The sequence below is a fragment of the Haplochromis burtoni genome, unplaced genomic scaffold (genome assembly GCF_018398535.1).
Source record: "Haplochromis burtoni strain Fernald_Lab_line unplaced genomic scaffold, NCSU_Asbu1 Contig_69, whole genome shotgun sequence".
Classification (NCBI taxonomy): domain Eukaryota; kingdom Metazoa; phylum Chordata; class Actinopteri; order Cichliformes; family Cichlidae; genus Haplochromis; species Haplochromis burtoni.
In genome coordinates this window covers 1,841,121-1,867,835 of record NW_024582430.1, presented here as the reverse complement: position 1 = coordinate 1,867,835, position 26,715 = coordinate 1,841,121, and the positions used below count along the sequence as shown (strand labels likewise).

Below are 26,715 nucleotides of genomic sequence, written 5' to 3'. Positions count from 1 at the left end.
CACACACACACACACACACACACACACACACACACTATGGACGGACAAACACCTGTTTTTATGTGTTGTCGTTAGCAACAACAATGGTAAAACCATCACGTGTCCGCTTGTTTATTTTCCACATAAACCTTTCACAATAAAGCTCAAGATCCTGTTGAGACTTTTCAAAATAAACTGAATCATGTGAAATAGTATGCAGACTATTTACCGATGAGAAGCAAAAAAGAGGCGTCAGGTGCTAAAAAATAAACCTTAGACTCAAACGTTAGAACAGGCTGTTCCCTGCAGCACGCCGCAAAGAAAACATCTAAAAATGTGCAGTTTCATGCATCGGTAAAACACTCGACTCCAGATACACGACGCCCAGCTGGAAACACTTCAGCTGCCCGAGATTCACAGAATTTACAGAAAATGTTACATTTTTGTGATTTATATCGTTATCAGACGATAGATGTTTTATATCGGGATATGAGATTTAGTCATATCTGTTAGTCATTTCCTGTTTTATTTTGATGGTCTCTGGTCTCTCATTTCTGCTTCCCTTGTCTCATCAAGTGCCAAATCACAACAGCCCCTCTTCTGTCATTAGTTCCAGCTGTGCCCCCGCCTGTTTCCTCTCCCTCATTACCTGGTGTATATAAAAGCAGAACGCAGCATAGAAATACTTGAAGTACAAGAACATTAAACCTAAGAGAAGTACTTGAGTAAATGTACTCAGCTACTTTGTAAGATTAACAGTACCCGAGTCTGATGGCTTGGCTGGTGCCACCACTGCCCCCCTTGTAGACACACCCCTGCTTTGTGACACATGTGATCCAAAGCTCAGCTGAGGCTGTAACTGAACCGCGCTGGCCATCATTTGGGCCATAACATGACGTCACAGATCAGCTGCCGCTCATTACATCACGCTCGGCTCGCGCTCGTCATGTGACGCTTTCTAAATCTCCAAATTAAACCTGCAAACAAACAATTACTCGAGTCAACGAGAACAATTAATTGTACGAGGCCTCCGGGGATCTAATCTGCATATCGAATGAGCTCATTATCACAGCGGCGAGAGACGGAGGAGCCACTGCAGGAGCCGCTCGCTGTTAGCCTCGCATTAATCAGCTGTTTAACCTCCTCGCACCCACAGCAAACGCTCCACAATTAAACTATCAGCTGTTAAATCTCCACCTGAACCATCTGTCAAGTCTCCGTCCATGTGACGCGTGTGGGGTCAGACAGAGAGCGAAGGCTGATTCGCTTCAGTGAAGGCGACAACACGGAGGAGACAGAAACTATGACAAACACACAACACGAGCTCAAAGGATTAAATGAACAAACAGACACTCTATCCTACATTATTGTTATTGTATTTTTTCTACCAGATTAGAGTTTTACAAAGTGCTACAGTTCTCTGTTGTCCTAAAGTCGATAGAGCAAATATAGAGAACAGATTTCCAAAGTCAAGAGCACTGTGGACAACTTAAAGACCAGAAAATCCCACAGGGGCCCACGCATCTGAAAGCTTCACCCTAACTGAAACAGAACAGGAAGAGATTTCCTTTAAACATAAACCAAACAGGCTGTTGGCTTTAAATAACTACTACTGCTGTTAAAGTCAGTGTGCGACCCATCTGCCACTGGTACACAAGAGTAATGAGCAATATCTAATATATATCAAACTAACCATCTCCTATTTATATGAAAATGGATCTGTACATACTAGTACAGGATTTCAACCTGCAGTACCAGGACCCAATGGGAATCATTGCTGTAATGGAAACAATTGAGACAAAGCAGTGACTACGATCGGACTCGTTTCCTGTGTGGAAGAGTCTCCTATCCTGTGACTGACTTCAGTTTTATTGCTGCTCACACGAGTGCTGTGTAAGATGACTGTGACGTCACAGAGAACATCCCAACAACGAAGGGATTTTGGTTTTACACCTAAGAGAAAACACCTGAGTCTTTTTAAAACTGAACACCTGAGTGAGAGGTGGAGCATCTTCAGGAACCAGGAAGGAGTCCTGCTGCCTTCAGTTCAGGTGTTTTAGGAGAACGTGGAAGCTGATCATTCAGGAATTTGTATGTGAGGAGAAAGATTTTGAACTTTAATTGTGGATTTAACAGGAAGCCAGTGAAGAGAAGTCAGTATGGGAGGAGTATGCAAAATAAATAAATAAATAAAAATAAATAAAATGCAAAATTACAATAAGACCAAAAATATGCTAAATGATATTAAGAGGTTCCTAAAATACTACCTAAATTACACTAAAAAATTCATATCTGCGATTCAAATAAAATTTGTCAAAATACTGAAAAATAAACCACAAAAGTATTAAAATAAAAACTAAAGAAAAATATAAACATTACAAAATAAACACACACAGACAAGATCATTATTAAAATATGTATATGTATAGAGTGAACAGGCTGATGATGTATTACTGTGGTCCAGAAGTAATAAAGCATGAAGTAGTTGTTCAGCATCACTGAGACGTTTCTCATTTTAATGATTTAATTAATCGGTTGACAAAAATCAGTTCTACATATTTGTTTGAAGTGCGAGGTAAGGGATGGCTCGGACTCGGACATCAGTGGCTGTTTGCAGCTCTCACCTGTGCTGACATCATCAGGTACATCCTCTAACTTGTTTATCTTGGTCGTTACCTTCTCTGAGACCAGCGTACTCAGCTGTTCTGGGTGGGAGTCACTGGGCATGCTCAGTGAGGGGTACGTGAAACCTGATGTGTTATCATCTGGAGCAGCGACAGACGGCTCCAGATTAACACGCCATTTTTTATCATTTACCTGCAGAAAGGTCAGAGGTCACTAGAACGGCTGGCCAAACAGATCTGTTCAGTGATGACATCCCATCATAACCTCCTCTGTGACAGCAGCTGAGGCCGACGATGGCCTCCACCTGCAGGTTAAATGTGGGCGTCGCTCACACTGGTGTCCTCAGCCGTGATTGGACCACATGAAGAGCGAGCTAAAGGAGGTACGAGACGCCTCTGGAGTCGCTGGAAAGGAACAAAAGTAAATAAAGGTCATAATTCGACACTGCTGAGGCATCTGTGAGAAATTATTTCAGAACAATTTGATGCACTGTCTCCAGATCACACACTCTTTGGTGATGGTCCCATGATGCACTGCAGCAGTGCTGTGTGCCTCCTCTCTCGGAGGCAGGAGGGGCAGTGATGGGGTAAGCCACACTGCTTTTTCCACACTTTTCAAAGTTTTTTACTTTGGTTGCAATTTGACACCAAGAGGCTGCAGACCTGTGACCTGTCCAGGATACACGCCGCCTCTCACTCTGTGGCAGCTGGAATAGGCTCCAGCACCTCCACTGGCATTGATGGGTGGGGCCAGTGTCTCAGGGCAACATAACAGAGAAACTCATAAATCAGAGCTTCCCAAAGTCTGGGGCCCAACAGCCATTGCAGGGGGGCGGTGTGAAAAGGGGGGAAAAAAACAAACGCTTTGGGGCGCCCACACAAACGCAAAGCAGGAGATGAAGCATCGCTGAATATGTTTCCAAACCAACTTCATTCTAAGCCAAAGACTAGAAAATATGGTGAAGCAAATCTTCCCTTTGGCTTCACCTGCACAGGTGCTGAGGTAGGTCTCCCTGCAGGGTTGGTTTCCCCTGTGTCGGGAGCAGCGCTGGGCTGTTCACATCACGGACAAACAGGATCTCACATTCTTGATCTTTAGTTCACAAACACTTGTTGTAATGACTAACTACTCCTGACAGTTTGGAGATGTTAGCTCTTTATACAGTAAAGTCACAGCGGGATACAAATAACATCAGGCTGATCCTGACATGATTTGTCCCCCGGTTCAAATCACGGACAAACAGGATCCCACAGCTGTTTATGTTTTTAAACCCATTTTGCACAGAGAGGCATTTTTTGAAAAATGTATTGATGCAATGTTGAATATTATTACACAGGAAAAAACCAACTCACAGCGTGACGCCTCTGCCTTTGTAAGTGGAGGGACAGTAACTGCGTGTAAACCTGCAGACAGTCAGATTAACAGTATTTTGTCTCCATCTGCCATTCTGCAATTCATCTCATGTAAACAATAATGTGGCCACAGCGTGACGTGAAAAAGGCTCATACCTTTGACGTTGCATGAAGAACTCTGTATTCCTCGTCCACACATAAACGCAAAAAGGAGTTTTAAAAAAAATCTCCGTTTTCGGTGATTCGCCGTTTACGTGGACGAAACAGCTGCGTGTTCACAAATACCCGTGTAGGTGCGGACGCAGCGTGAAAGAGTTAGAAGTTTATTTTATTACTGCCTATGATTTATTGCAGATTACTTGTATTTGCTTAATTGTTTACTAAATGTTTGAGGTGTGAAATAAACCGCAATGGAGCAAAAAATGGGAGTGTGTGGTTGGAGGATGTGTTTGTGCGCGAACATTTTTCTTGTAAAACAAAGGGTGGCCCAGCAAAAACAGTTTAGGAACCGCTGTCATAAATGAAGGAGCTGCAGAGGAAGGTTGGTGTTTCTACAGTTTGAAGCTTTGCTGCCATCTAGTGCTTCCTATTACAATCACAGCTGTGATATCTCATCAGCTTCACTTTAAAAACAAGACGAGCAAAAAGCTGAAAAATAACTAGAAACCCTATAAAACTGGTACAAACAAAGTAGAAATCGAACGTGGATGAAATCATTTTTTAAAAGGACGAAAACTCGAAGGAAAAAGACTTTTTCTGCATCAAGTAAGCAATACACACTAGGAAGAGGCCACCTCCAAAATAAAACTCCAAAATAAAAAGTCCTTTCTGAGCAAACATGAGTATTGACAAAAACACAACATCATCACATCCACTCGTCGGAAGTCCTGAAAATACTGTAACATAATAACATGAAATTATTTTTTAAAAAGGTGAATAAAGTAACACAATCTCTTAAAATATTAAAAATAGATGAAAATGTTTAATAAAATATTTAAACAAATAATAAAAATTACTTAAATTATATACATGACTTTTAACAAAATCATAAAGGAAATATTTTATTGATTATAAACTAATAAAAGTAAATTTGTTGACATATTCAAAATACCTTTTGAACTAAATTAATAAAATGAATTTAAAATATTAAATTAAAATGTCAACGACTAACAACTTGATATTTTAAAAGCATAAATTATTTTACGTAGTCAGAATGACAATTATTGCGAAAAATCTTAGCGGAAGTGTGTTGTTAGCTTTTTAGCTTGTGGTCGTTCAGGCTGTTGTTGTGGAGGGAAGCAGTTAGCTCCGTTTGCTCGTCCTGTGTTTGGAGGATAGTTCGCTGCTGGTTTTCGCTCATTCGGAGTTTCCATAATGGCGTATCAGCTGTACAGGAACACGACGCTGGGAAACAGCCTGCAGGAGAGTCTGGACGAGCTTATACAGGTAACACTGCCCGCGGACACGGAGCCAGTGCTGCCAGTTGGTGGCATTCAGCTCCCCGCTAGCCTGTTAGCCGGATGAGCTAACAGTAGCCTGCTAGCTGTACCATGTTTTAGACTCCAGAAAACAAGCAAAAAATCAAGTTTTTACCAGAGAGGGGTTACAATTTTGCAGGTGTGAGCTGTAGGGGATGAATAAAAGCGAGGAGGTCAAAGTTCACAGACGTACAAGTTACTGTTCTGTAACAGTGATGAAGGTTCTGTTTACCTGGTTCAAGGGTGAGAAAGCCTTTTAATTAAACGAGTTGACGCTTCTTTTTCACGTCTGAACCTCACATCATGCTCTGACACTCGCCCTCTCAGGTGTGCCGCACTGTGGGAGAGTATAGTTTGTTCTTCAGGTGGTGAGAAATACGAGGAAACATCTGACTCTTTAACTACACGTAGACCAATCAGTGCTCCCTCCAGAGGCAGAGGAAAGTCCTGTGTGCTCAAAGACCAAACCACTTTAGTGCAAAGTGGCAGATGACCTGAGTACAGCACATCTGTTTAAATCACTTCAGAAAAAAATTGGCTTGAAAATGTAAATTGTGCTTCTGATTTTTCTGTAAAGTCTTGTTTCAAAAAAGTCTTAAACCTTTTAGAACTAACAAAGTGTTAAGACTTTAGTTCAAAAACAATTCATGTTGGCAAAGATGCCAACACAAGTTTGAATGGCTGCACTTCACTGTTGTACCGAGTTCTACCAGATGGTGGCAGCACACCCACCGGTCTGCTGGGCTAAAATTTTAGGAACTGGGTGTAAAATTAGGAGAGTAACTACACAAACAAAAGTAATTCTCTGGTTTTGTTCCGTGTGCCATCAGCTGTCACAACATTCCTGTTTGTGAGTGTTGTCTTGTTGTTGCCCTCGAGTTCATCTCATTTCATTTGCACCTGTGCAGGTGAAATAGATTCAGTGGTTTCTTCTTCGAATGTTCACCTGACTTTGTGTTTTACTACAATAATCGCGTGTTCCCACCATTTCTTTGACCTGTTTATTATTTAAAAATCTTAAATTTAAACTAATAAATGTGTGTGTGTGTGTGTGTGTGTGTTCAGACTCAGCAGATAACTCCTCAGCTCGCTCTTCAGGTCCTCCTCCAGTTCGATAAAGCCATCAACACAGCGCTCGCCAACCGAGTCCGCAACAGGGTCAATTTCAGGGTGAGTCCATCTGTATTTTCTCAAGCTCCGTCTCCTAAAAAAAAAAATCATCCAACCCCACCTCTGTCTCTGTCTCCACCTCTCAGGGATCTCTGAACACATACAGGTTCTGCGACAACGTGTGGACGTTCGTTCTGAACGACGTCGAGTTCAGAGAGGTCACCGAGCTCGTGAAGGTCGACAAGGTCAAGATTGTCGCCTGTGATGGAAAGAGCGAGTCGACCCACAACAAAACTGATAAATGGCAAGTACAACACACACACACACACACACACACACACACACACACACACACACACGTGCGCATGTCCATCAGAATCGGCCCTCCTTGTTCACCTTATTTGAGTGCAGCTCTTAAAAATCAATTGTACCAAAATCGTTTTTGTTCATTAAAACATTTTCTGCCGACACGACGCAGCAGCACGAGCTCCTCGTGCTCTGCGGCAGACGTTCTGCTGTTTCTGTGCTTCAGCTTTACTCGCTTTGTTCCTTTTTTTTAATGCTTGGACTCTGAGAGGAGCTTTGCATGATTGTTCAGAATAATCCGTTATCTCAGCGTGCGTGTTTTAACGTTCAAAAACACTTTGCTGTCTCTTCATTTACACACGTGCAGAAGTGCAGCTACTTCCTACCTTGACCTTTCACAATAAAATCCACAGATAAATATGCTGTTTAATAAGTAAAAAAGGCTTTAAGATCTGATTTGTGAAAGCAGATGCTGATACCACAGCATAAAGATGCAGTCAACATAAAGTTGCTCCAGCAGATTCTCACATTTTCTTCTTCTGTGCCGGTGTTATTCGTCGTTAATGTCGTCTTTTCTTCTCTTTAGATTTGGGCGGCCGGCTCTCTGGGAGTTCCTCTGTGGGACAAAGTCCCGGATGGACCTGGACTGTACATATAATTTATTACAGCGGTCACCTGTGTGGGTGTGTGCGGCAGTTTGCTTTGTTTTTTATTGTTTACGGAAGTTTTTGTTCAGTTTGTTGTGATTACTGAGTCATGAATAAAAACTTTATTTAAAACACAAAGAACCTCTGAGCATTCGAGCTCTTCTGTTCCATCAGGTATCATGACGGACAAAGGTTTTAAAAAAAGAGGTGGGGTGGGGGTTGATATTCTGAGCTTTAAATTCAAAAGAAAAACAAATCCCCCCCCTCAAATTTGTGAGAAAAAGCTCAAATTTACAAGAAGAGATTTCAGATTTGCGAGAATTAAAAACCTTAAACCAAGAGACAAAAACTGAGATTCATAAAAAGCTTCGGATCTGTGAAAATAAGATTGTGAGAAACACAAAATTAAATGAGTCTTAAACCGCGATTTGTTCAGATTATAAAAGGACCGAAGACGTTTCCAGAGTTTTTTCTGCTTTATTTACTACAACATCAGGACTGACATCATGTAGAAAAGAAATCACGGTAAAAACGACACGATCTTGCTCCTCAGCTTCCTCGTTTGCTTCATAAACAAACAGAATATCAACACATCTTTGTCTCGTATTCGCTGCGGTGAGACTGATTATTGACGTCATATTTGGACCCATAATACATCATCTGTATGTACATCTCAGAAAAGAGCAGATATAAAATATAGATATTATAACTCTGTGTAAACGGATCAATACTGCACAGAGACGGAAATGGCTTCAGCTTCCAAACATTACAAAAAAAAGACTTAATCCAGACGAGATGTTGAGAAACGGGACGTCAGCGGCCGCGTTTCAGCAGAACCTGCTCGAGAAAAGTCTCGTTTTAAGTGTTTTCAGCCTCTCAGAAACTCGCCGACGTCGCAGCGATCAGAAGCTGCTGACGGTCAGTTCTGCTCTTTATACAACATATCAAAAAGAAACAAAAAAATAGGTGCCAGGTGTTAGCTCCAAGAGGAACTCTTTCATTATAGCTCTATTTATATATATGCACGCAAATGTTACATACTCTGTCACCAGTTTATTAGGAGCAGCAAGTTTAAAAAATGGAAGCAGCACTGAATTTTCTGCTTAAATTTTTGTTAAAAAAGAAAAAACTGTAGAAACTGCCTGTAAATATTCTCTTCACCCTCCCACAGCGAGACGCTGAGCTTGAGATTTCAAACTAAAATCCGACTTCCAGGATCTCACGTGTGCTGCTTTTCTTTTAAATTTGGATTTTTAGCACCAAACCAGACTTGGACAGTCTGTAAATCTGACTCATTAAAAACGTAACCTTCAACCTTTGCTTCACTTCAGGCGTCCGTTTCTGTTATTTGGTCGACATCGCTGAGCAGGATACGTGTGAAGCAGCTCCGACGTGTTGAAACCTCCATGATGGCAGATTTGCTGCTGTGTTCCTAATAAACTGACCTCCGAGTGTAGTTACTTCAGATCAGTAGAGTCAAAGTGTTTACAGAGAGATAAGAGCAGCTGCTGTGAGCGGCAGAAACCGTGAAATGCTCCTTTAGTCGCAGAGCTCTCAGCTGGAAGTGACGCGGACGTGTAAAGCTGCTTCAGAGCTGCCAAATGTTCATCGCACAGGTTTGGGACCGTTTCTGGTTCCAGATGTAAAAACATTAAAAGAAACATCCACCAGTAAAGTCCAGCCTCTGTTCTTCCTCCCAGTCTTCCTGCCTCTTCCCATCGCCTCAGTCGAGGAATCGCTGGCAGGCTTTCTTCCAGCGGCAGGCTGTGCACCACTGGTCTCTGTGCTCGATGCCGTAAACCTTACGACACTTTTTGGCCTCGCCGCGAATCCTCCTGAAAAAACACGGAGACAAAAGCTTCACGCACATGAAAGGAAGCTGTAAGCTCGAGCCAACATAGGACAGCAGCTGGCCAATCAGACGCCACTGTGTCATCGAGTTTTCCTCCCGTGGCTTCGTTATCAGGGACGTGTGCACTGAGCTCAGTGATCAGCTGAATGGGAGGATCTCATAGACTACAGCCATCTCATATATACAGTCTTTGTTCTACAAAAGAGAAGCACTGACCTGGAGGGGGCGCTCTGATGCTGCAGCCACTGCTCTCCCACGCTGACCGAACGCACCCGGAATGACAGACTCTGAAGAAGAGAGAGGAAGAGGAGGTCAGATTGGAGCTTTTCATTGTTTCTCTGTTGCTTTCTGAAGCACGAACAAAAAAAACAGAAGCAGGGCGCCGTGACCCGTTCTCGGGGACGGAGCCTCGATTAAAGTGTTCATATTCCACGTTGGAAAGTCAAAGAGAAGCACGATAATTCAAAAAACAAACATAAAATGACCAAAGCAGAGACAAAGAATCGAAGACATGAGATAAAAGCGCCACAGAAGGATGAAAAAGACAAGACGCCTCCACACGTTCATGTTATTGTGTGTCTGGCTCGTCGTCAGGAGGTGTTTTGTTTTTATTTTCAGGCCCAGCTGCCTGTTTTCAGTCGTGCAGTCGTGCATGAAGCAGCTGTTTACGGCCGTCACCGCTGAGCAGTGTCCTCTGCCGGCCTGCAGGTGGCAGCGCTGCTCTGCAGCGCACAGCTCATGGAGAATTAATCACAAATGATGTGAGGGGATTTTCCTGCCTGAATGAAACCATGAGGGAGGAGTACGCACCCTCCTTTCTCCAGAATGAAACCAGTTTGAACAGGCTGCGGTGGCAGGAAGCAAACAATCGGCTGCTGTGCACACTCACCGAGAAAACACCGAATTGGAGAAGTGAGGGCAGAGAGCCGGCTGTGGGGGGATGCACCGTAATTAGCTTTAAAAACTTGGATAGAACCTAAAATTCTCAGGGAAAGTCCTCCGTGCTGCTTCCTCTGCAGATCGGGGACAGAAAAGTCTGTTTTTAATGAAGACAGAGCCTCACTGTGCACACACACACACACACTGTTAGGACACAACCTTCACTCTTCTTTAAGGATAACTTTGGGTTAATTGTGGACTTTCCGCCGTAAAGACCCGGCCGAGGGCAGCAGCTTCGTCAGAGCTCTGTCACGCCGAGTTTTTGTGCCCAAAGCACAAGTGAGCCAAAATTTCACCTTACACCTCTGACACCCTGCTGCGGGACGCTTTTAGTTTTTATGTCGGTTCCACCTCAGACTGAGAGACGTTCGGTGTCCGGGTGCCGCCATGCTAGCAGCAGCAAACTTTTCCTGCTTTAATCGAAGCTTTTTTCTCTGATGGATCCTGAAATACCTACGAACGCTCCAGCAGGGAAGCAACAACTTCTGTGGTGCAGTAATGATGAGTCTGACTCATTCTGTCGGATTAAAGGGATGAAACAGAAGTTTGCTTCACGATCCTTTTTCTGAATTTCCTTCCGCTACAAATAGGGGGGGGGGGGGACAGGTGAGCTGGTCTCATCGTGGACCCAACCAATTACACTGTGGGTCTCACTGAAGGATACATCTGGTGCCAGACGTCATGGTAACCGGATACTGTTTTTTTTAGCCCATTCGACGCAGCTGTAGTGTCTAACCGTCCACGCTGCTCCTCGGTAGCTTCGAGGACACAAAGTGTGAGCTCAGCACACCTTCACAATAAAACCTGATTATTAAAAAACTGAAGTCTGAATTTTGGGGAAACTTTCTGATCGAACTGTTTTTTGTTTTTCGACCTTTAAGCTCACACCTCCCCCAGCAGCAGCTGCATCCTGCTTCAACTACAGCGACACAGACACCTACTGCAGAGCCGTGTGATTAAAAACAGCCAAAGTTCTATTATTAACTCAGCTTATCAACAACTGCTCTGACTTTACATCCAGGTATCCGCGTCGTGTTGGGGGCGATATCAGCTGAGCCTGCAGACGGGCAGCACCCACGCCTGCTGAGCTCCGCTGTTTATCCTCTGTGGGCGTGCTGAGCCCGCAGCAGAGACTATTTAGATACTTCTGTGTTTATGTTTTCACAGATAACAAAGGTTCAGATCCCTGATCGCAAGTTAGCGTGCTCCTCGCGGCATCATGAGCCTGGATAAATGTACCCGTGATGGCGTAAAAACGTGGAAACCACATCAAATCAAACATGGAGATCCCAGATGTGCGGGAGCGACCTGTTAATAACGAGTTCTCTCAGGTTCCTATAAATACAGATCTTAGTTGCTCTGAAGATTTACCTGTTTGTGGCAGGTGGTGGGCGGGGCTGTCCAACGGCAGGATGGTGTGGCTGCTGCCGCTGACACCACGTGTTGACTCGGAGGAGGAGCCTAAACACAAAAAAATACGAGTTAGCTATAACAATAAAAGTAATCATTAATATTTTACAGCCGAAAAAACATCAACACACCTGGTAGGAGTGCTCTGATTGGACCTGCCAGAAGCTGCCAGAAGACGAGGGGGCGGAGCAACTCAGGGCGGCACAGGAGGGAGAGGAGGGAGACGGTGGAGACGGTGTTGGTGGGCTGGAAGGCGAGGACGGGGAGGAAGCCGGTGAGGCGGGGGAGGAGCCGCTGTGTCCAGAATGGGGAGGAGACCGTTGCTGCGGATGCTCCCATTGGTTGATCTCAGTGTAGTAAAAATCCTCCTCACTGCGGGAACAGCGCTCATGTTCGCCACCACGGCTGTAAGAGGTCAGAGGTCAGAGGTTATTATTAAACAAATTCCTTCCTTACTGTCAGAAAAACTTTCTGAAGAACAATTTTATATAAATACAGTTTTTAAAAATATATGGAAGCCCATTGATGTCAGAAATTTCATTAAAATACTAAAATTTCAGGATTTAAAAAATAAATGTAAATATGAACACATTGCATATCTGTGTGGGAGCAGCTGCGGTCAGACTTGATATAAAAATGTAAAGATATAAATCTGAAGTTTTCAAATGTTTCTGGCAGTAATGAGCTTCCATATTTAGCTCGTCCTGAGGCTGAGCAACGCCAGAGAATGGAGCCGCCGTCCGGTGAGGCTTACCACAGGTGTGTCGTCCTGATATGGCGTTTAATTCCCACCACAGACGTCAGCACTTTACCGCAGCTCGGCCACAGACACCTGTACGCCACCTTCACCGAGTTCTGCAGGAGGAAACGCATCATCACCACCGGCAGCTTTCGTGGTCTTCGACACTTCGACAATCAATAAATCGTTTTTCTGTGACTGCTGTAAACCGCCACTTACCCTGCGTTTCCGTGGTGCTGGCTCATCAAACAGCACCTGGTCCAGCTCCATGTCAACACCCTCATCAGGAGGCGTGGCCGGGCTGGCGTCGGACTCTTTGATTGGCGGGGAAGGAGCCGGGCTTCGGTGAGCGTGGCCGACGCTCCAGTAGCCGCTGTCGGAGAGCTCGCCACCGCCACATTCTATTGAAGCTGCTGAAACAGCAAAAACAACAAAAACCATCAGAGGGAGAAACACCTCCAGCCTCGCTTCGTGGAGGAAAAACGTGTTGCTTGTTTGTTTGTTTGATGTTGTGTACCTGTGAGGTCAGGCTGGGCGGGGCTGTGCAGCAGCGGGCTGCAGGACAAACTGCTGAGAACCATCGCTGCCATCAGCTCGTTCATGTCCACCTCATGAGGACTCCTCTGACTGCGGAATGACAGGAAGCGGCGTTTAAACATGTTTACAGGTAAACACAGAGTAAACGATAAATAAACACCAGAGGCGGGACGCGTCTGACCTTTTTGGGACATCGATGCTGGAGGACACGGATCTGATGCAGGATGAAGGGGAGCTGTCGGCTGAAGATTCACCTGCTCCTCCACACTGGAAATACATCTGAGATCAGACAGACACGGCTCACTGTGATTGGCTCAGAAAGCTGCCAGTCAACACAAACCTCCACGAACAGAAATACTCTTAATTTGGACAGACGCTGCGTTTTCCCCACATTATTGCTCAGCTCAACATCCAGGACCAGCACTCACCTTTAATCCAAGATGGCCGTCTGCTCTGCTTGTCGCTTGCTGTCCCGCTGCCGCCATCGTCACCACAGTCTCACCAGTCTCCAGGTTGACCCCCGGACAGGTAGAGGTCACAAGTGCCCCAAGAGGAGAACGCTTCCCCAGACGAGCCTTTGGTATCATGTCTGCAAGAAACAAAGGAGTCTCTGTAAGCATAGCCAGGAAGCTGCAGGTGAAGGAAACCACCATGTGGCTGGAAGAAAAACACCTGCAGGGCTGCGGCTGGAGGTACTGGTTCTGTCCAGGAGAGGAACTGCTGCAGAACCAGGACCTCCACCAGCAGCTCGTCAGCAGGACATCACTGTCTGCTTCGGTCACAGATATTAGCAGAGGAGAAATTTATAAACGGTGTTTAATGAGTCAGATAAGAAAACCTGAAGGGACCGTGCATGCCCCGCCCACGCCGTGTTGGATTAGGACCAACGCCACACCTCCGCCTTTGTGTAAACACTGCATCTGTGCACAAACTCACGGCTAAGATTTATCTGCTGACCCTCTGAGAGGCCCATCCCACAGGTTGGGCACCAGTGGACGACCTATCTAACTGTCAGTCGACAAAAGACGCTCCGCCTGCAGATATCCACTCCGAGTACACAAACACGCTGTGTACTTTTATCGTTGTTGTTTTTTAGTTTACTGGAGGATCTGAATCGTTCTGCTGGGAAAACGTTGGCTGTGGATTAAAATCTGAGTGAGTCACAGGCTGCAGAGTCATTTACAGTCAGGCTGTGTGTGTGTGTGTGTGTGTGTGTGTGTGTGTGTGTGTGTGTGTGTCATTACCAGCTCACTATCACTGTCACTAACAGGGTAGAGGATTAACATGAAGAGAGCAAATGGGTGTAACTGTCCATCAGCCTCTTTTTATCAGTTTACATCTGTTAACATGTGTGACCAAAAGTATGTGGACATGTTCCTCTGTGTATTTCTTTCCTCGGGTGGGGTGGGGTGGAGGTGGGGGGTGATTGTCATCTTGAATGAGCAGAGAAAAACAGCTGGTAGAAAGCTGGAAGGCCATGGCTGATGATCATTACAAGCTGCAGCATAAACAATTTCTCCATTTCCCGTCATTCAGAGCGAGCAGTCAGGGAAGCGCTGTCAGGGGTGGCGTCCACATACTTTAGCTTCACTTCAGGCTTTCAGATGTTGGAGTTTAAGGCAATCCTGAACTCTTCCCTGCACACTTTTCTGATGCTGACTTCTTTAAATGGTGTCCTATTTGGTGATGTCAGTGACCAAAGCACCAGAGTGTCCCTTAAAGTTCAAACACACACACACACACACACACACACACACACACACACACACACACACACACACACACACACTCTTCTACACAGTATTATAGTATTAAAGGCGCTTTTTGTAAAAACTCTCCAATGAGAACTTTCCCCAGAACGCTGCAGCTCTTTGCAACAATGTTTCAGTGCAGCGGTCAAACACGGAGATCAAGCGTGGTGGAAATACGAATCACGCACACATATTGCGCTAACACGCGGTTAAATATTGTTGGCGTGTTCTTGTCTTACACACCTTGTGGCTCACAGTGGTATTACACGAGAGCGCAGTCCGCCCGTGTTTTAGCTTCAGGCGACCTCTCTGCAGCACAAACACACGTTTCACTGACTTTAGAAGGTTTGAAAGTGGTTTCGGCTGCACGGCTGTTTCACATGAAGTACCTTTAATGACTTGGGACAGGACGTCAGCTGTTTCCAAACAATGTCTCCAGCAGAGGTCAGGAGCGTCACTAACACCCAGCTGGAGGTTATCTACATGTGCAATCACAATAAAGGGCTATTCTATTTATTGTGTGGATGCCCTCAAATTATTCTTCTTTAAAAAATTCTGCTCTTTCTGCTAATGCGTGCTATGACTTTTGGTGCTCATAACTTCTATACTTTTTCAGATATTGAATTTTTTTTTGCAATATTTTTTGCCCATTTCTGCCATATCATCAGTGGCCTCACTGATTTTCCTTGCCGGGTTGACCTGTGTTTCAGCTCAGTGAGATGAGCATCCGTTCTCAGACTGGGAGGCCGGGGTTCAAATCCCGCTTATGGCAAAATTTCTTTCAGTTAACAGTAAAAGTTTTTTAACTCTTTTCAACACAAATTTCAGCTTTTTCACCCATTTTCAGCAGAATTTTCAGTTTTTCCTGCTGTTTTCAGAAAAAAAACTCTTTTCAGCCCAAATTCTGCTTATTCACCTCTTCTGCAAAAATTTCAGCCTTTTCACCTCATATCAGCACAAATCTCAGCTGTTTTCAGAAAAAAAAACTCTTTTGAGCAGAAATTCTGGTTATTCATCTCTTTTCAGCGCAACTTTCTTCTTCTTTACCTCTTTTGAGCAGAAATTCTGCTGATTGACCTCTTTTCTGCAAAAATTTCAGCCTTTTCACCTCATATCAGCACAATTCTCAGCAGCTTCTGCTCATTTCAGCAAAATTGTCAGTCTCTCCACCTGTTCTTTGTCAGAATGAGTTTGGCTCAGTGAGACAAGTGGCTGCCTTGAGGGTCAGGTTCGAATCCTGCTCAGGACAACATTTTTTTTTTCAGCAAAAAATTTCTGCTTCTTCACCTGTTTTCTGCAAAATTTTCAGTTTCTTCACTGCCATACAACTTTTTGCAATTTTTTAACTTTTTCAGCAGACATCTTATGCGTTAAGGCATCCACACAGCATTTTCGCAGGAAATGCAAATTTTTCTAGTTCTAGTTTAAATCAGTAAATTTTTATCGGTCTCAGAAACACGCCACTCATGAATGTGGTATTTCGATTTCTGTCCTGCGTCTCCATAGTTACTGATCATATTAGAAGTTGTCTGCCTATATTCACCGAGTTTTACCGTGAGAGCGCGCTCTGTTTCTCCTCTGGCTGAACTGCAGCCAATTTCTGTAAAATGGAATTAACAGGAAGTGCAAACAACTCCGAAAATCAGCCTCACGGAGCCCACTTTGGGAATCACTCCTGTAGGATCCTTGCTTTTCAACATAAAGCACTTCGGTCTGTTAGTGCGCACACACCGACACACCCACGCACACATAACCAATCGGATTCCGTCGTCCCTCCACAATAAGAGCCCCGCATGAACAGGAAAATAGCAACTCTGCAGCTGATCATTAACTCCTGAAACACAAAGTGAGGCTCCTCCAACTCCTCACGCTGTGTTTGATCGGAAGGACGACGCAGAGGAGGAGGACACAAAAATATGAACCTTTTCACAAAAAACTAAAAAATCCTTCATTAAAAAATGATTATCAAACAGAAGAAGTGAGAAAAAGAGAAGCAGTCAGCCCGACGCTGTAACTCCCAGCAGCCCCATCCTCACAGCAGTACACACAGTCTACACACAACAAACAAACAAACAAATAAATAAATAAAAACACACGCGCACTGCGCATGCTTCAGCAGTAAAACTCTGAGAGCAGTAAAAGTGCTTTAAAGCGAGCAGCTGTCACCTACCTGCAGCCTGAGAAAAGCACCAAAAACAAGACTCGGAGGATTCCTGAGTGTGTGTCTGCTGCCGTTCAATGAGAGCTCAGAGTGTGTGTGAGGGAGAGTGTGTGTGGCTGCAGTTCAACACCTTCAGTGCGGGACAAGAGACCTGCAAGACCCGGACTGGATCCGGCTGGACGGGAGCTCCTGAAACCCTCAGAGCTGCACGCAGGCAAAGGAGCTGCTGTAGGAACTTTCAACCCAAACCGAAGGAGGGGCGGATGGGGGGAGGAGGGCATCACTCAGCGTCTTTCAGCTGACAGGGAGGTGGTGCAGGCAGGGTGGAGGCAGGGCTGATATTCAAACCGGCACATTTTCCCCTGCAGGTCCGGGGACCCTGACCCTGCTTTCTGTAAAGGCCACAAGTGAAGACTCAAAATAACAGAGGGGCAGCTCAGCAGGTCACACAGGGGTCAGCGCAGAGCCCCCACCCACCACCTCCACAGTGGACAGGACTTGGTTCAGGTTCGGTTTCTGTGTGAAGCTGGAAAGAAACTCTCACCTTCGAGGTCATGAAGTCTTTTTATTCTATTTTATGTGGTTTCTACTGAGCAGAGCTCTTCTACTGGGTTATTTTCTGGATTTTATTCTATGCTACTCTGATTTTGTAACTTTTATGGAGCTTTTTTGTGTCATGTTATGTGGCAAACTTACTGATTTAGATTATCTTGGCTTGTCTGTCCTTCCACAGGCTCGACCTTTGACCTTTCTCGCTCTGTTCTCACTGACTGACCTACATCCTGTAAAAAGGTGGAGGAAGTTCTCTCCTTCGGTCTGTCTGTTGCTGGAGCTCATGCTGGATGAATCCTGTTCATGGTTTTTCTTGGCCTTCAAACACGACCTGCCAGCATTTAGTCAGGACAAAGCAGCTGACTTGATATGCTCTTTGTTGTTTTTGGCTAAACGTCTACTGATCACAGCTGTGATGATGCGACTGGAATGGAGGTTTTTGCTCTCTAGAGCATTTTTTCCTCCTGGTTAAGTAAAAGTGAAATACATAAACTCAGACATTGCTGTTATTGAAACGCAGTTTTCTATTGTCAGCGTGGTCATGTGATCGCTTCAGTTTGCTTACAGGGTTATTTAAAAAGTTCAGATTTGTTTTCAGAAGTGGAGCCAAACTTTGAACCTGAAACGCAGACGGAGCTTTTTACTCATATCATTTATGAAGCTGCTGTATGTTTGTGTTTGCTGCTGTAACGGGAATCTTCTGAGTTTTTTGGATAAAGAATCCGTCATCCTAAATTTGAGGTGAGAAGAATACCTGCTGCCTCCACCTTTATGTTATTTGTGTTTTTTTATGCAGTCAGTCACAAACTTTACCGTCGTGACTCGCAGATGTCGGAGGATTTCTTTTTCTTTCTTTGTGCCACTAAACTGTGAATCACCAGTTTGGACTAGAGTGGCCCCTCAGGACAAAACACATACCAGAGTGAAAGCACAAGCATGAAGGGAAACAGACGTGAGATGAGACATTCCTCCAAATAAAGATGATTTTAAATAGAGGGAATAAATAACCGTAAATTTCAGACTCACCACTGTGAGTTATACTCTCAGGTAGGATGGCCTGCTTTGGTAAGTCGGAGGAACTGTCATTTATACAGTTTTATATATAAGGCGATACTTGGGTTGCTGCCTTCTTATATATGTTCCCTGCTTGTAATGAAACATGCTGGTCGGTATTCTCTTCGTCCGCATGGTTACTTGTTGCTTTCTGTTCCATTTGCCCGAACTGAACTTGGTAAAAGAGCTTTTGTCCATTTAGCACCCTCGACTTGGAACAAACTGCAGAAGGAATGGAAAATGACTGAATTCATTTCATTAAGTGATTTTAAATCTAAACTACGAATCCTTGAGGCCAAGTCCATAACATGCAACTGTTTCAATTAGATTGATTGTCATTTTAACTGACTTTTTTATTTTTTTGTATTCTTTCACTTATTGTTGCATGTGTGTTGTTGCTGCCTGTGTTTGAGTAATTTCTGTAACTGTGAGACATCTGCTGCTGCCTATCTTGGCCAGGTCTCCCTTGAAAAAGAGGTTTTTAATCTCAATGGGATTCTTCCTGGTTAAATAAAGGTTAATAAATAAAAATAATAAGCTCAGTGTTGATGAGGCTCTGAGGTAGACGTACTCTGAGTCCTGCTGGGTGACAAACTTTGGCTTCAAAGTTGAAATTTGATCTTCAGTTTGACAATTCTTACAGTTAATACACTCACACTGTTATTATCACAGACACAGAGGTTCAGATACTGTTTGGTCTTTCTGAACATTTTTCTATGCTCTCACTGTGTCAGGAAACAACAAGGTGCTTTACAGAAAACCCCCCAAATCATACAATCCGCTGTGGGCAGCACACGGTGACAGTGAGAAGGAAGAACCCGCTTTGCACAGGAAGAGACCTCCAACAGAGCCAGAATCAGGGAGGGGGAGGAGACAGGAGGTCTCAGTTACGTCTATTGCAGCATAACTAAGGGAGGATTCAGGGCACCTGGTCCAGCCCTAACTATATGCTTTAGCAAAAAGGAAAGTTTGAAGCCTAATCTTGAAAGTAGAGATAGTGTCTGTCTCCGAATCCAAACTGGAAGCTGGTTCCACAGAAGAGGGGCCTGAAAACTGAAGGCTCTGCCTCCCATTCTACTTTAAATACTCTAGGAACAACAAGTAGGCCTGCAGAGCGAGAGCGAAGTGCTCTAATAGGGTGATATGGTACTACAAGGTCATTAAGATAAGATGGGGCCTGATTATTTAAGACCTTGTATGTGAGGAGCAGGATTTTGAAAATTCTGGATTTAACAGGAAGCCAAAACAGGAGAAATCTGCTCTCTCTTTCTAGTCCCTGTCAGGACTCTTGCTGCAGCATTTTGGATTAACTGAAGGCTTTTCAGGGAGTTTTTAGGACTTCCTGATAATAATGAATTACAGTCGTCCAGCCTGGAAGTAATAAATGCATGAACGAGTGTTTCACTCTCAGACAGGTGGATTCTAATTTTAGAGATATCGATGAGATGAAAGAAATCACAGCTACATATGATCCTGCTGAAGGATAACAATCCCCAGTGAGAGTCACGTACATCAGAGAAGCACGAGCCTCCAAAACCCGCTTTCCTTGAGTTTATGACGTCATAGAACGTCATGTGACACAGTCCGGAGGATCGAAGACTAACAAACATGAACTCTGAACTCTGGTGCTCCCCGATCCACGCCGGGTTTTCCCATCAGCACCCGCGGTGCCGCTCGAGCCCCGTAGTAAACAAGCTCACCACGTGGGGGAGGAGCTGAGCTCTGATTGGCGGAGGTCTGGAGCGCAGGCACACACCCCACCGAGGACTGTTGTTTATTGTGAGCAGGAGCGGACCGACCGTCTGTGGCAAAGCTGCAGGACACACACACCAGCACCGCGTACGCATCTGCTGCGCCTGCGCATTTCGCGCTAAGGCTCGATTACTGCGCAGGAACATCTGCGGAGTTTCAGCGGTGTGATCCTGCAGAGATAACAAAGAGACGGCTGTGGGCGGAGCGTGTGTGCAGGGGTACAGAGCTGCACGTAGCACACACACACGCACGCACACACACACACGCTGCGCTGCTTGCGTGAGCTACGTGCAGGCCCCGCAGAGCCGCCGTTAAAGGAACATTCCGCCTCTTTTTGTGCTCCGTGTTAATGAGTCACGCCGACAGTTTGACCCACTTTCTCTGCGCTCGCAGCTCCCACTGTGTGACAGTTCACAGCAAAAATAACAGCCAGAAAAACATCAGCAGGACACAAGATGCGGAGAGATTTTAATCAGGAATGAATTATTTTCTCAGTCTGACTCAAAACTGTTTAAAGGCCTCCTGATATTTATTATCAGCTCTATGTGTGACTGTTTCAGATAGTTTTCAGCAGCTGCTCAGGAATTTATGGACAGATTTGCAGGAGAAGTGAAGGCGAGGTGGCCAAACATGAAGTGGTGCCCACATCAGGATATTTTCAGCATCAAACTGATAATTCCCTGAATTTCTGAAATTTTTGCTCTTTGTTTTTATCATTTTAAGATGGAAATGCTGCTCTTTTTTATTTTTATTTGTTTTAGGAAAACAGAAATCAGATTCAGCAAATCCTAGAATATAAAGAATAGTAAAGCCAAAAGGCTCTCTGTGGTGCTTTTAAACACCGTTCTCTGTAATCTTACTCCTGCTGAGTCAGCACACACACACAGACGTGATTCACTCCTCTGTGTGTGTCTGCTTTCAGACTGAGGCCGTTTCAGGCGATCTGATGAACGTACCTGTGTCACCTGCTTTTTAAGATCAGGCGTGTTTCAAAGCTGTATGTCACACATGTCCTGAGACGGCTTCTCTGGGAATCATCTAATCACTGTGATTTACATGCGTGCAGGAATCTGTGGCAGTGTGTCAGTGCTGCATGGAGCTGCGCTGCAAAGGAGAGGAGTGCAGCTCTGTGTTTTTCTACAACGCCCAGTTATGGCGTGTTTCTGGGTGCACATATATTACTTAGACAACTACTTAGTGAACTAAGACACTGAAAACAACCTATAAAGGCCTCAAAAGGATCACATTAATACATCTGTTTCTGCTGCTTCAGCATCAGTGCGATGACTACATGACAGTAATAAGGAGACATTATCATCCAACCAATAAACAAGCAAGTGCTTCACCTTCAGCAGATCAAGTAAATAAGATGCCTACAAATGGAGGAAATTCAGTTTTACTCAGTTTAAGATCTACTTACGAGTTTCAGACCTGCGCAGAAAACTCCAGGAGTGCAACATGCATCCATTTTCTCCACTGCTTATCCGCCCGTGCTGCAAAGAGCTGGCTTTCAGGGCGGACAGGGCAGGAGGAGGTGTCGCTGCGGCCTATCAAAGCTCACTGTGACTGCGAGGCACAGAGCTGAGCGTTCAACCTCGCCTCCTTCAAAAGTGCTCGTAGAAGAAGAGGAGAAAACCTGAAGAGGCCAAAGCTACAGCAACGCTTGTAATGAAAGACTTCATTACGTGACCAACACGTTTCAGCTCGAGGCTTCATCGAGGACAACAGAGTAGAAAATATCTAAAATAAGCAAACACACATAAATATGCACCAGTTAGGCATGTAGTTTAAAGCCTGGAAGTGTGGGGAGCCCTGCAGAGCACCTGGGTGTATACTGTAAACCTAGTGATTTTATCAGAGCAGCTTTGCCTGATTCACAGTTGAAAATAATCCTTCTTTGTCTGACACTGGACCAGTTCGTCCTCAGTGACGCATAGACTGTATATCAACGATGTACAGATGCTGTCGTGCAGAGTCAAAGGATATTTTGGCTGTCGCCATCGTAGCGTTTTGGATCAGACGCCATGAGCTAGATTTGATAGTTGTGAAGCATGGCGGCGTTAGCGTCACGGTTTGGGTCTGTTCTGCTATTTCAGACTCTCGCAATGGAAGAAGGAATTCAGCACTGTGTGAAGCAATCTCACAGCAGGATGTGAGGGCAGCAGTCCATGACCCGGAGCTTTGGGGAAGTTGTGTGATTCAACAAGTAAGAAAAAAAAGACAGAAAGGAAATCGGTGAAGAAATTCAGCCCTGAAACCAGCCGCGGAGCGACCTGAAGATGCAGTCCAGCCAAGGCAACAGAAATACTGAAATACTTCCCTCATCATCATTAAATAAACAGGAAGTGTCTGAGTGATTCTGGTAAAGACTTTTTCCATCCTGAGACTAGTTTGTTTATTTGACAAAGTTCAGCTGTTCATGGGTTAGTCCTGTTCCCCTGTTTTCTTTTATCTGAAAGGCGTTAACCTGAACGTGGCTCGATATTCAAAGATTTATAACCAATAGTTATCATCATCATTATCAGCACACGTGGCCTCCTCTTTATCCTGAGGAGCCACATTTCTGTGTATGCCTGGGGCATAGCAGAGCTTATTTTTAAGGTCTATTCATCATCAGGATGCAGGGTTGTTTAATCAGCTGATGATGACATCACTCTGGCGTGATAGACCCGAAGCAGTCAGATGACTCGGTGAATAACTCTCAGTCTGATTCTCTCATCAGTTTTAGACATTCAGACTCCAAACGTGTGGACGGAAAGGAAGAACTCCCTTTTAACAGGAAGAAACCCCCAACAGAACTATGTGAAGGGAGGGGCAGCGATCTGCTGTGACAGGCTGGAGAATAGGGCTGTGTTTTGATTATCGATATATCGATTAAAATCGATTCTGGCTTGGATAACGTGATATCGATTCATTAAAATCCTGAATTGATTTTTTAATATTAATTTATTTTGCCTGAAACGCCAGAATCTCAGGTTAAACCTCACAAAATTTCAACAACCACCAAACAGCTGAAACAGTAAATGAGAGCAGGAACAGGCTTCTGCACAGAGACGTGAACACAAAGCGCGGAGCCGCCGACGCATCGGGATCAGTGAGATGTCGCACGGACACGGTCGGGGCTGAAAGCTGACAGCTCGCTGACTCTGATGTTTCGGCGGGTCCGCGCTTTGTGTTCACGCCCTTTTTGCGCCGATTCTAAAGCTGTTAGTTTGATCTCTCTCCAAACAATATTGACCGAACCAGCAGCAAAAGAAGATCCAAACCAAGCTTCACACAAACATCGTCATGGATTCACTCTGACTGTCGCTGTTTTGCTTCCACCAGGATAAAATCACACTTCATGCACAGCTCTCTCTCTCTCTCTCTCTCTCTCACACAGTTTCCCGTCTAAAAATCTGTTTTCTGCATTATTCGCTTGCTTGTTACGCACAAGTCTACCGTTGTTTACAGGCTGTCGGCCGCCGTTTGTTTCCTTTTACTTACTTCTGACAAGAAAGCCTCATTTCTGCCGTTCAATACTGAACAAATTTAAACTTTTTAAAATTATACAAAATTGCGAAACGCTGTGTCTCTAATCAAACCTCAGTAACTTTGCTCTGCTTCACGTCAGCAGCATCAGCTAATGTTCATAAGTTGATTAATGGTTTTCTTTCATTTTTGATCTACTGCAGAATATTTTTATAAAATCCAGGCCAGGAAACTCTCCTTCATGTTTTTCTGTGTTTTATCCTCAGCTACTTTGACACAAAGACATCTGCTGTGATGCTCACACCTTTGATAAAGTCTCACAAGTGTCAGCTTCCTTTTTATAGATACAAAAATATGGAAATGTACTGATGCATGATCTGAATTATAATATTTCTGACTGTCTGAGGCAAAATTTCCCCGATTCAAATCGATTCGGGACCTTGTGAATCTGAATCGAATCGATTCTAGAAATCATTGACGATTCTCAGCCCTACTGGAGAAAGTGAAGAGGGAGGAGAAGAAAACTGAAACTATGAGAGAGCGAGAGCAAAGATTGTGCTCTGCTGCGATGATACGATGGTTATTCAAGGCTTTGTATGTGAATAGAAAGATATTAAAATGGCTGAGTTTATTTAATGCTGTCAGAGTCAGTGTGATTAGAAATCCTGTTTCTAAGCTTTATAAGTCAAATATAATAACATCAGTTTGTCTGAACTTAGAGGAAGAATATTAGGTTCATCCAGCCTTTATGTTTAAAAACATTCACTGTATTGCAATAAGCTTTTGGACATCTGCATTCAGATGTATAATAACTTGTAACTCAGCCCACCCTTTGCAGCTATAACTGGAAGGCTTTCCCAGGGTTTAGGAGCGTTTATGGGAATCGTTGACCGTTCTTACAGGAGCACATTTGGGAGGTCACACTGATGTTGGACGAGAAGGCCTGACAATCTCCAATTAATCCCAAGTTGGGATGAAAAGGTGTTCTGTCGGTTTGAGGTCAAGACTGTTCAGGCCGGTCAAGTTCTTCTACACCAGGGGTGCCCAATCCCGGTCCTCGAGAGCTACCATCCTGCAGCTTTTAGATGCATCCTTGTTCCCACACACCCGAATCAAATGAATGGCTTGTTATCAGGCCTTTGCCAAACACGATGGCATGCTGAAGAGGTAATCAAACCATTTGATTCAGCTGTGTTGGAGTAGGGATGCATCTAAAAGCTGCAGGATTGTAGCTCTCGAGGACTGGGATTGGGCAGCCCTGTTCTACACCAAACTGGCTCATTCACGTCTTTTTGAACCTACCTTGTGTGCAATTGTGTTGGAACAGGAAGGGGTCATCTCCAAACTGTTCCCACAAAGTTGGGAACATGAAACAATCTTGGTATGCTGAATTATTAACAGGGTATTAATCCCATAAATGTTTTCTAGGTCGGACCGAGGGGGGAACATTTGCTGTCGTGCGGTCCACGTATGTGACTGCTGAATGTTGGCTGGTTGATAGGTGGGCAGGAATAGAACAGGGAGCGATAGCAGAGTTCAGCAGGGAGAAGTGGGAAAAAACTGCAAAATAAAAAAATAAAGAGAGTGGCTGCAGTGACACTTTTCATTATTTTTAATGCCCGGTGTGTTAGAACTTCACTGTCCTTGGCAGCTGGCTTACGGACCAACAACAACATGAGCAAGAGGGGCCCACGACCGGTTGCAGCACATACTTTGTACACCGCCTCCATCTGACAGCAGAGCTCACTGCAGGCGACGGGCAGGAGTGGAGCCCACAGCAGAGGCGCTCGCTCCGCTCGACCATAAATTCTGAATTAGGAGTTCCCTTCTCTAGAACTAACTCCTGAGAAACAACCCATAACCCCACTCCACCAAAACACTCGGCACAATGAGGATAGACAAGTACCGTTGTCCTGGCAACCGCCAGATTCAGACACGTGCACCACCAGATGGAGAAGTGTGATTGGTCACAGATCTCCGCTGCGCTAGAGTCCAGTGGCGGCATGTTTACACCACTGCATCCCACATTTACAATGTGTTTGGTGATGTAAGGCTTGGATGTAGCTGGTCGCCATGGAAACCCATCCCATGAAGTTCTCTACGCGCTGTTCTTGAGCTAATCTGAAGGCCACGTGAAGTTTGGATGCAGACAGTCTGCGACCTCTGTGCACTATGCTCCTCAGCATCCGCTGACCCCACACCGTGATTTTACGTGGCCTAGCACTTCATGGCGGGGTTATTGTTACTCCCAATCGCTTCCACTTTGATATAATCCCACTCACAGCTGAACGTGAAAGGTTTAGTAGTGAGGAAATATTTGGATTGTTGCACAGGTGGCAAACTGTCACGGTTTGTAGAAGCCGTGTGCATGCTGAGGTGCTTGATTTTATACACCTGTGGAAGTGACTGGAACACCCGAATTCAATGGTTTGGATGGGTGAGTGAATACTTCTCACAATATCGTGTATTTGTGATTTAACTAACTTTACCTTCTCTTATAAAGCGCCTCGAGGTGAGTTGGTGCTATAAAAATAGTCGAATATGACAGTTTATTATCTGCATAGCAATGAAAAAAAATGTGTTTCCTAATAATTTTACCAAAGAGAAGCATGTATGATGTAAACAGTGTCCGCCGCTGTGACATGTTAAACTCAGCGAAGACAGAAAACAGGACTCTGTTCTCCAGAAAATAGTCATAGCCGAACCCCACCCCAAAATCAGCTCATTCATAACTGCTGTGCGTAACTGATGTCAGTCAGGAGGTGCGTTTCTTTTCTTCACCTCTGTGGTTGCAATACCAACGTCTGTGTGTGAAGAAGACTCCTCGTTTCCACGGATACGTCCACTGGCAGCTGATGGACGTGGTAAACGTGCCTGCTGATAGTTTCACTGTTTTTAGTCATCAGCTGAACTCTTCTGATTAACTCTGACTCACACGATGATAGGATGTGACACACACACACACACACACACACACACACACACACACACACACACACAC

At 44.6% G+C, this 26,715-nt stretch overlaps 2 protein-coding genes across 5 annotated transcripts; one reads left to right on the top strand and one right to left on the bottom strand.

The window, feature by feature from the left end:
• The first annotated feature begins 5,202 nt into the window (after positions 1-5,202).
• gtf2a2 (general transcription factor IIA, 2) lies at positions 5,203-7,635 on the top strand. The gene is made up of 4 exons (XM_005923953.2): positions 5,203-5,402; positions 6,500-6,604; positions 6,691-6,848; positions 7,437-7,635. Coding segments are annotated over exons 1-4 (336 nt in total). The 5' UTR covers positions 5,203-5,330; the 3' UTR covers positions 7,438-7,635.
• Positions 7,636-7,742: 107 nt separating this feature from the next.
• znf395a (zinc finger protein 395a) lies at positions 7,743-22,726 on the bottom strand. Of its 4 annotated transcripts, none has more exons than XM_014334099.2 (10): positions 21,664-22,726; positions 13,403-13,563; positions 13,156-13,253; positions 12,955-13,064; positions 12,657-12,850; positions 12,453-12,553; positions 11,830-12,103; positions 11,660-11,749; positions 9,566-9,636; positions 7,743-9,332 (listed from the first exon to the last, which is right to left on the bottom strand). In XM_014334099.2, exons 1-10 carry the CDS (start codon positions 21,701-21,703, stop codon positions 9,221-9,223), a joined length of 1,251 nt encoding a protein of 416 aa, XP_014189585.1. In that variant the 5' UTR covers positions 21,704-22,726; the 3' UTR covers positions 7,743-9,220. The 4 variants fall into 4 exon arrangements, with proteins under 4 accessions (XP_014189585.1, XP_042077498.1, XP_042077496.1 ...); XM_042221564.1 differs by lacking the exon at positions 21,664-22,726 and adding an exon at positions 16,896-17,022; XM_042221562.1 differs by lacking the exon at positions 21,664-22,726 and adding an exon at positions 15,834-16,099 and having other exon boundaries at positions 13,403-15,670.
• Positions 22,727-26,715: the final 3,989 nt, after the last annotated feature.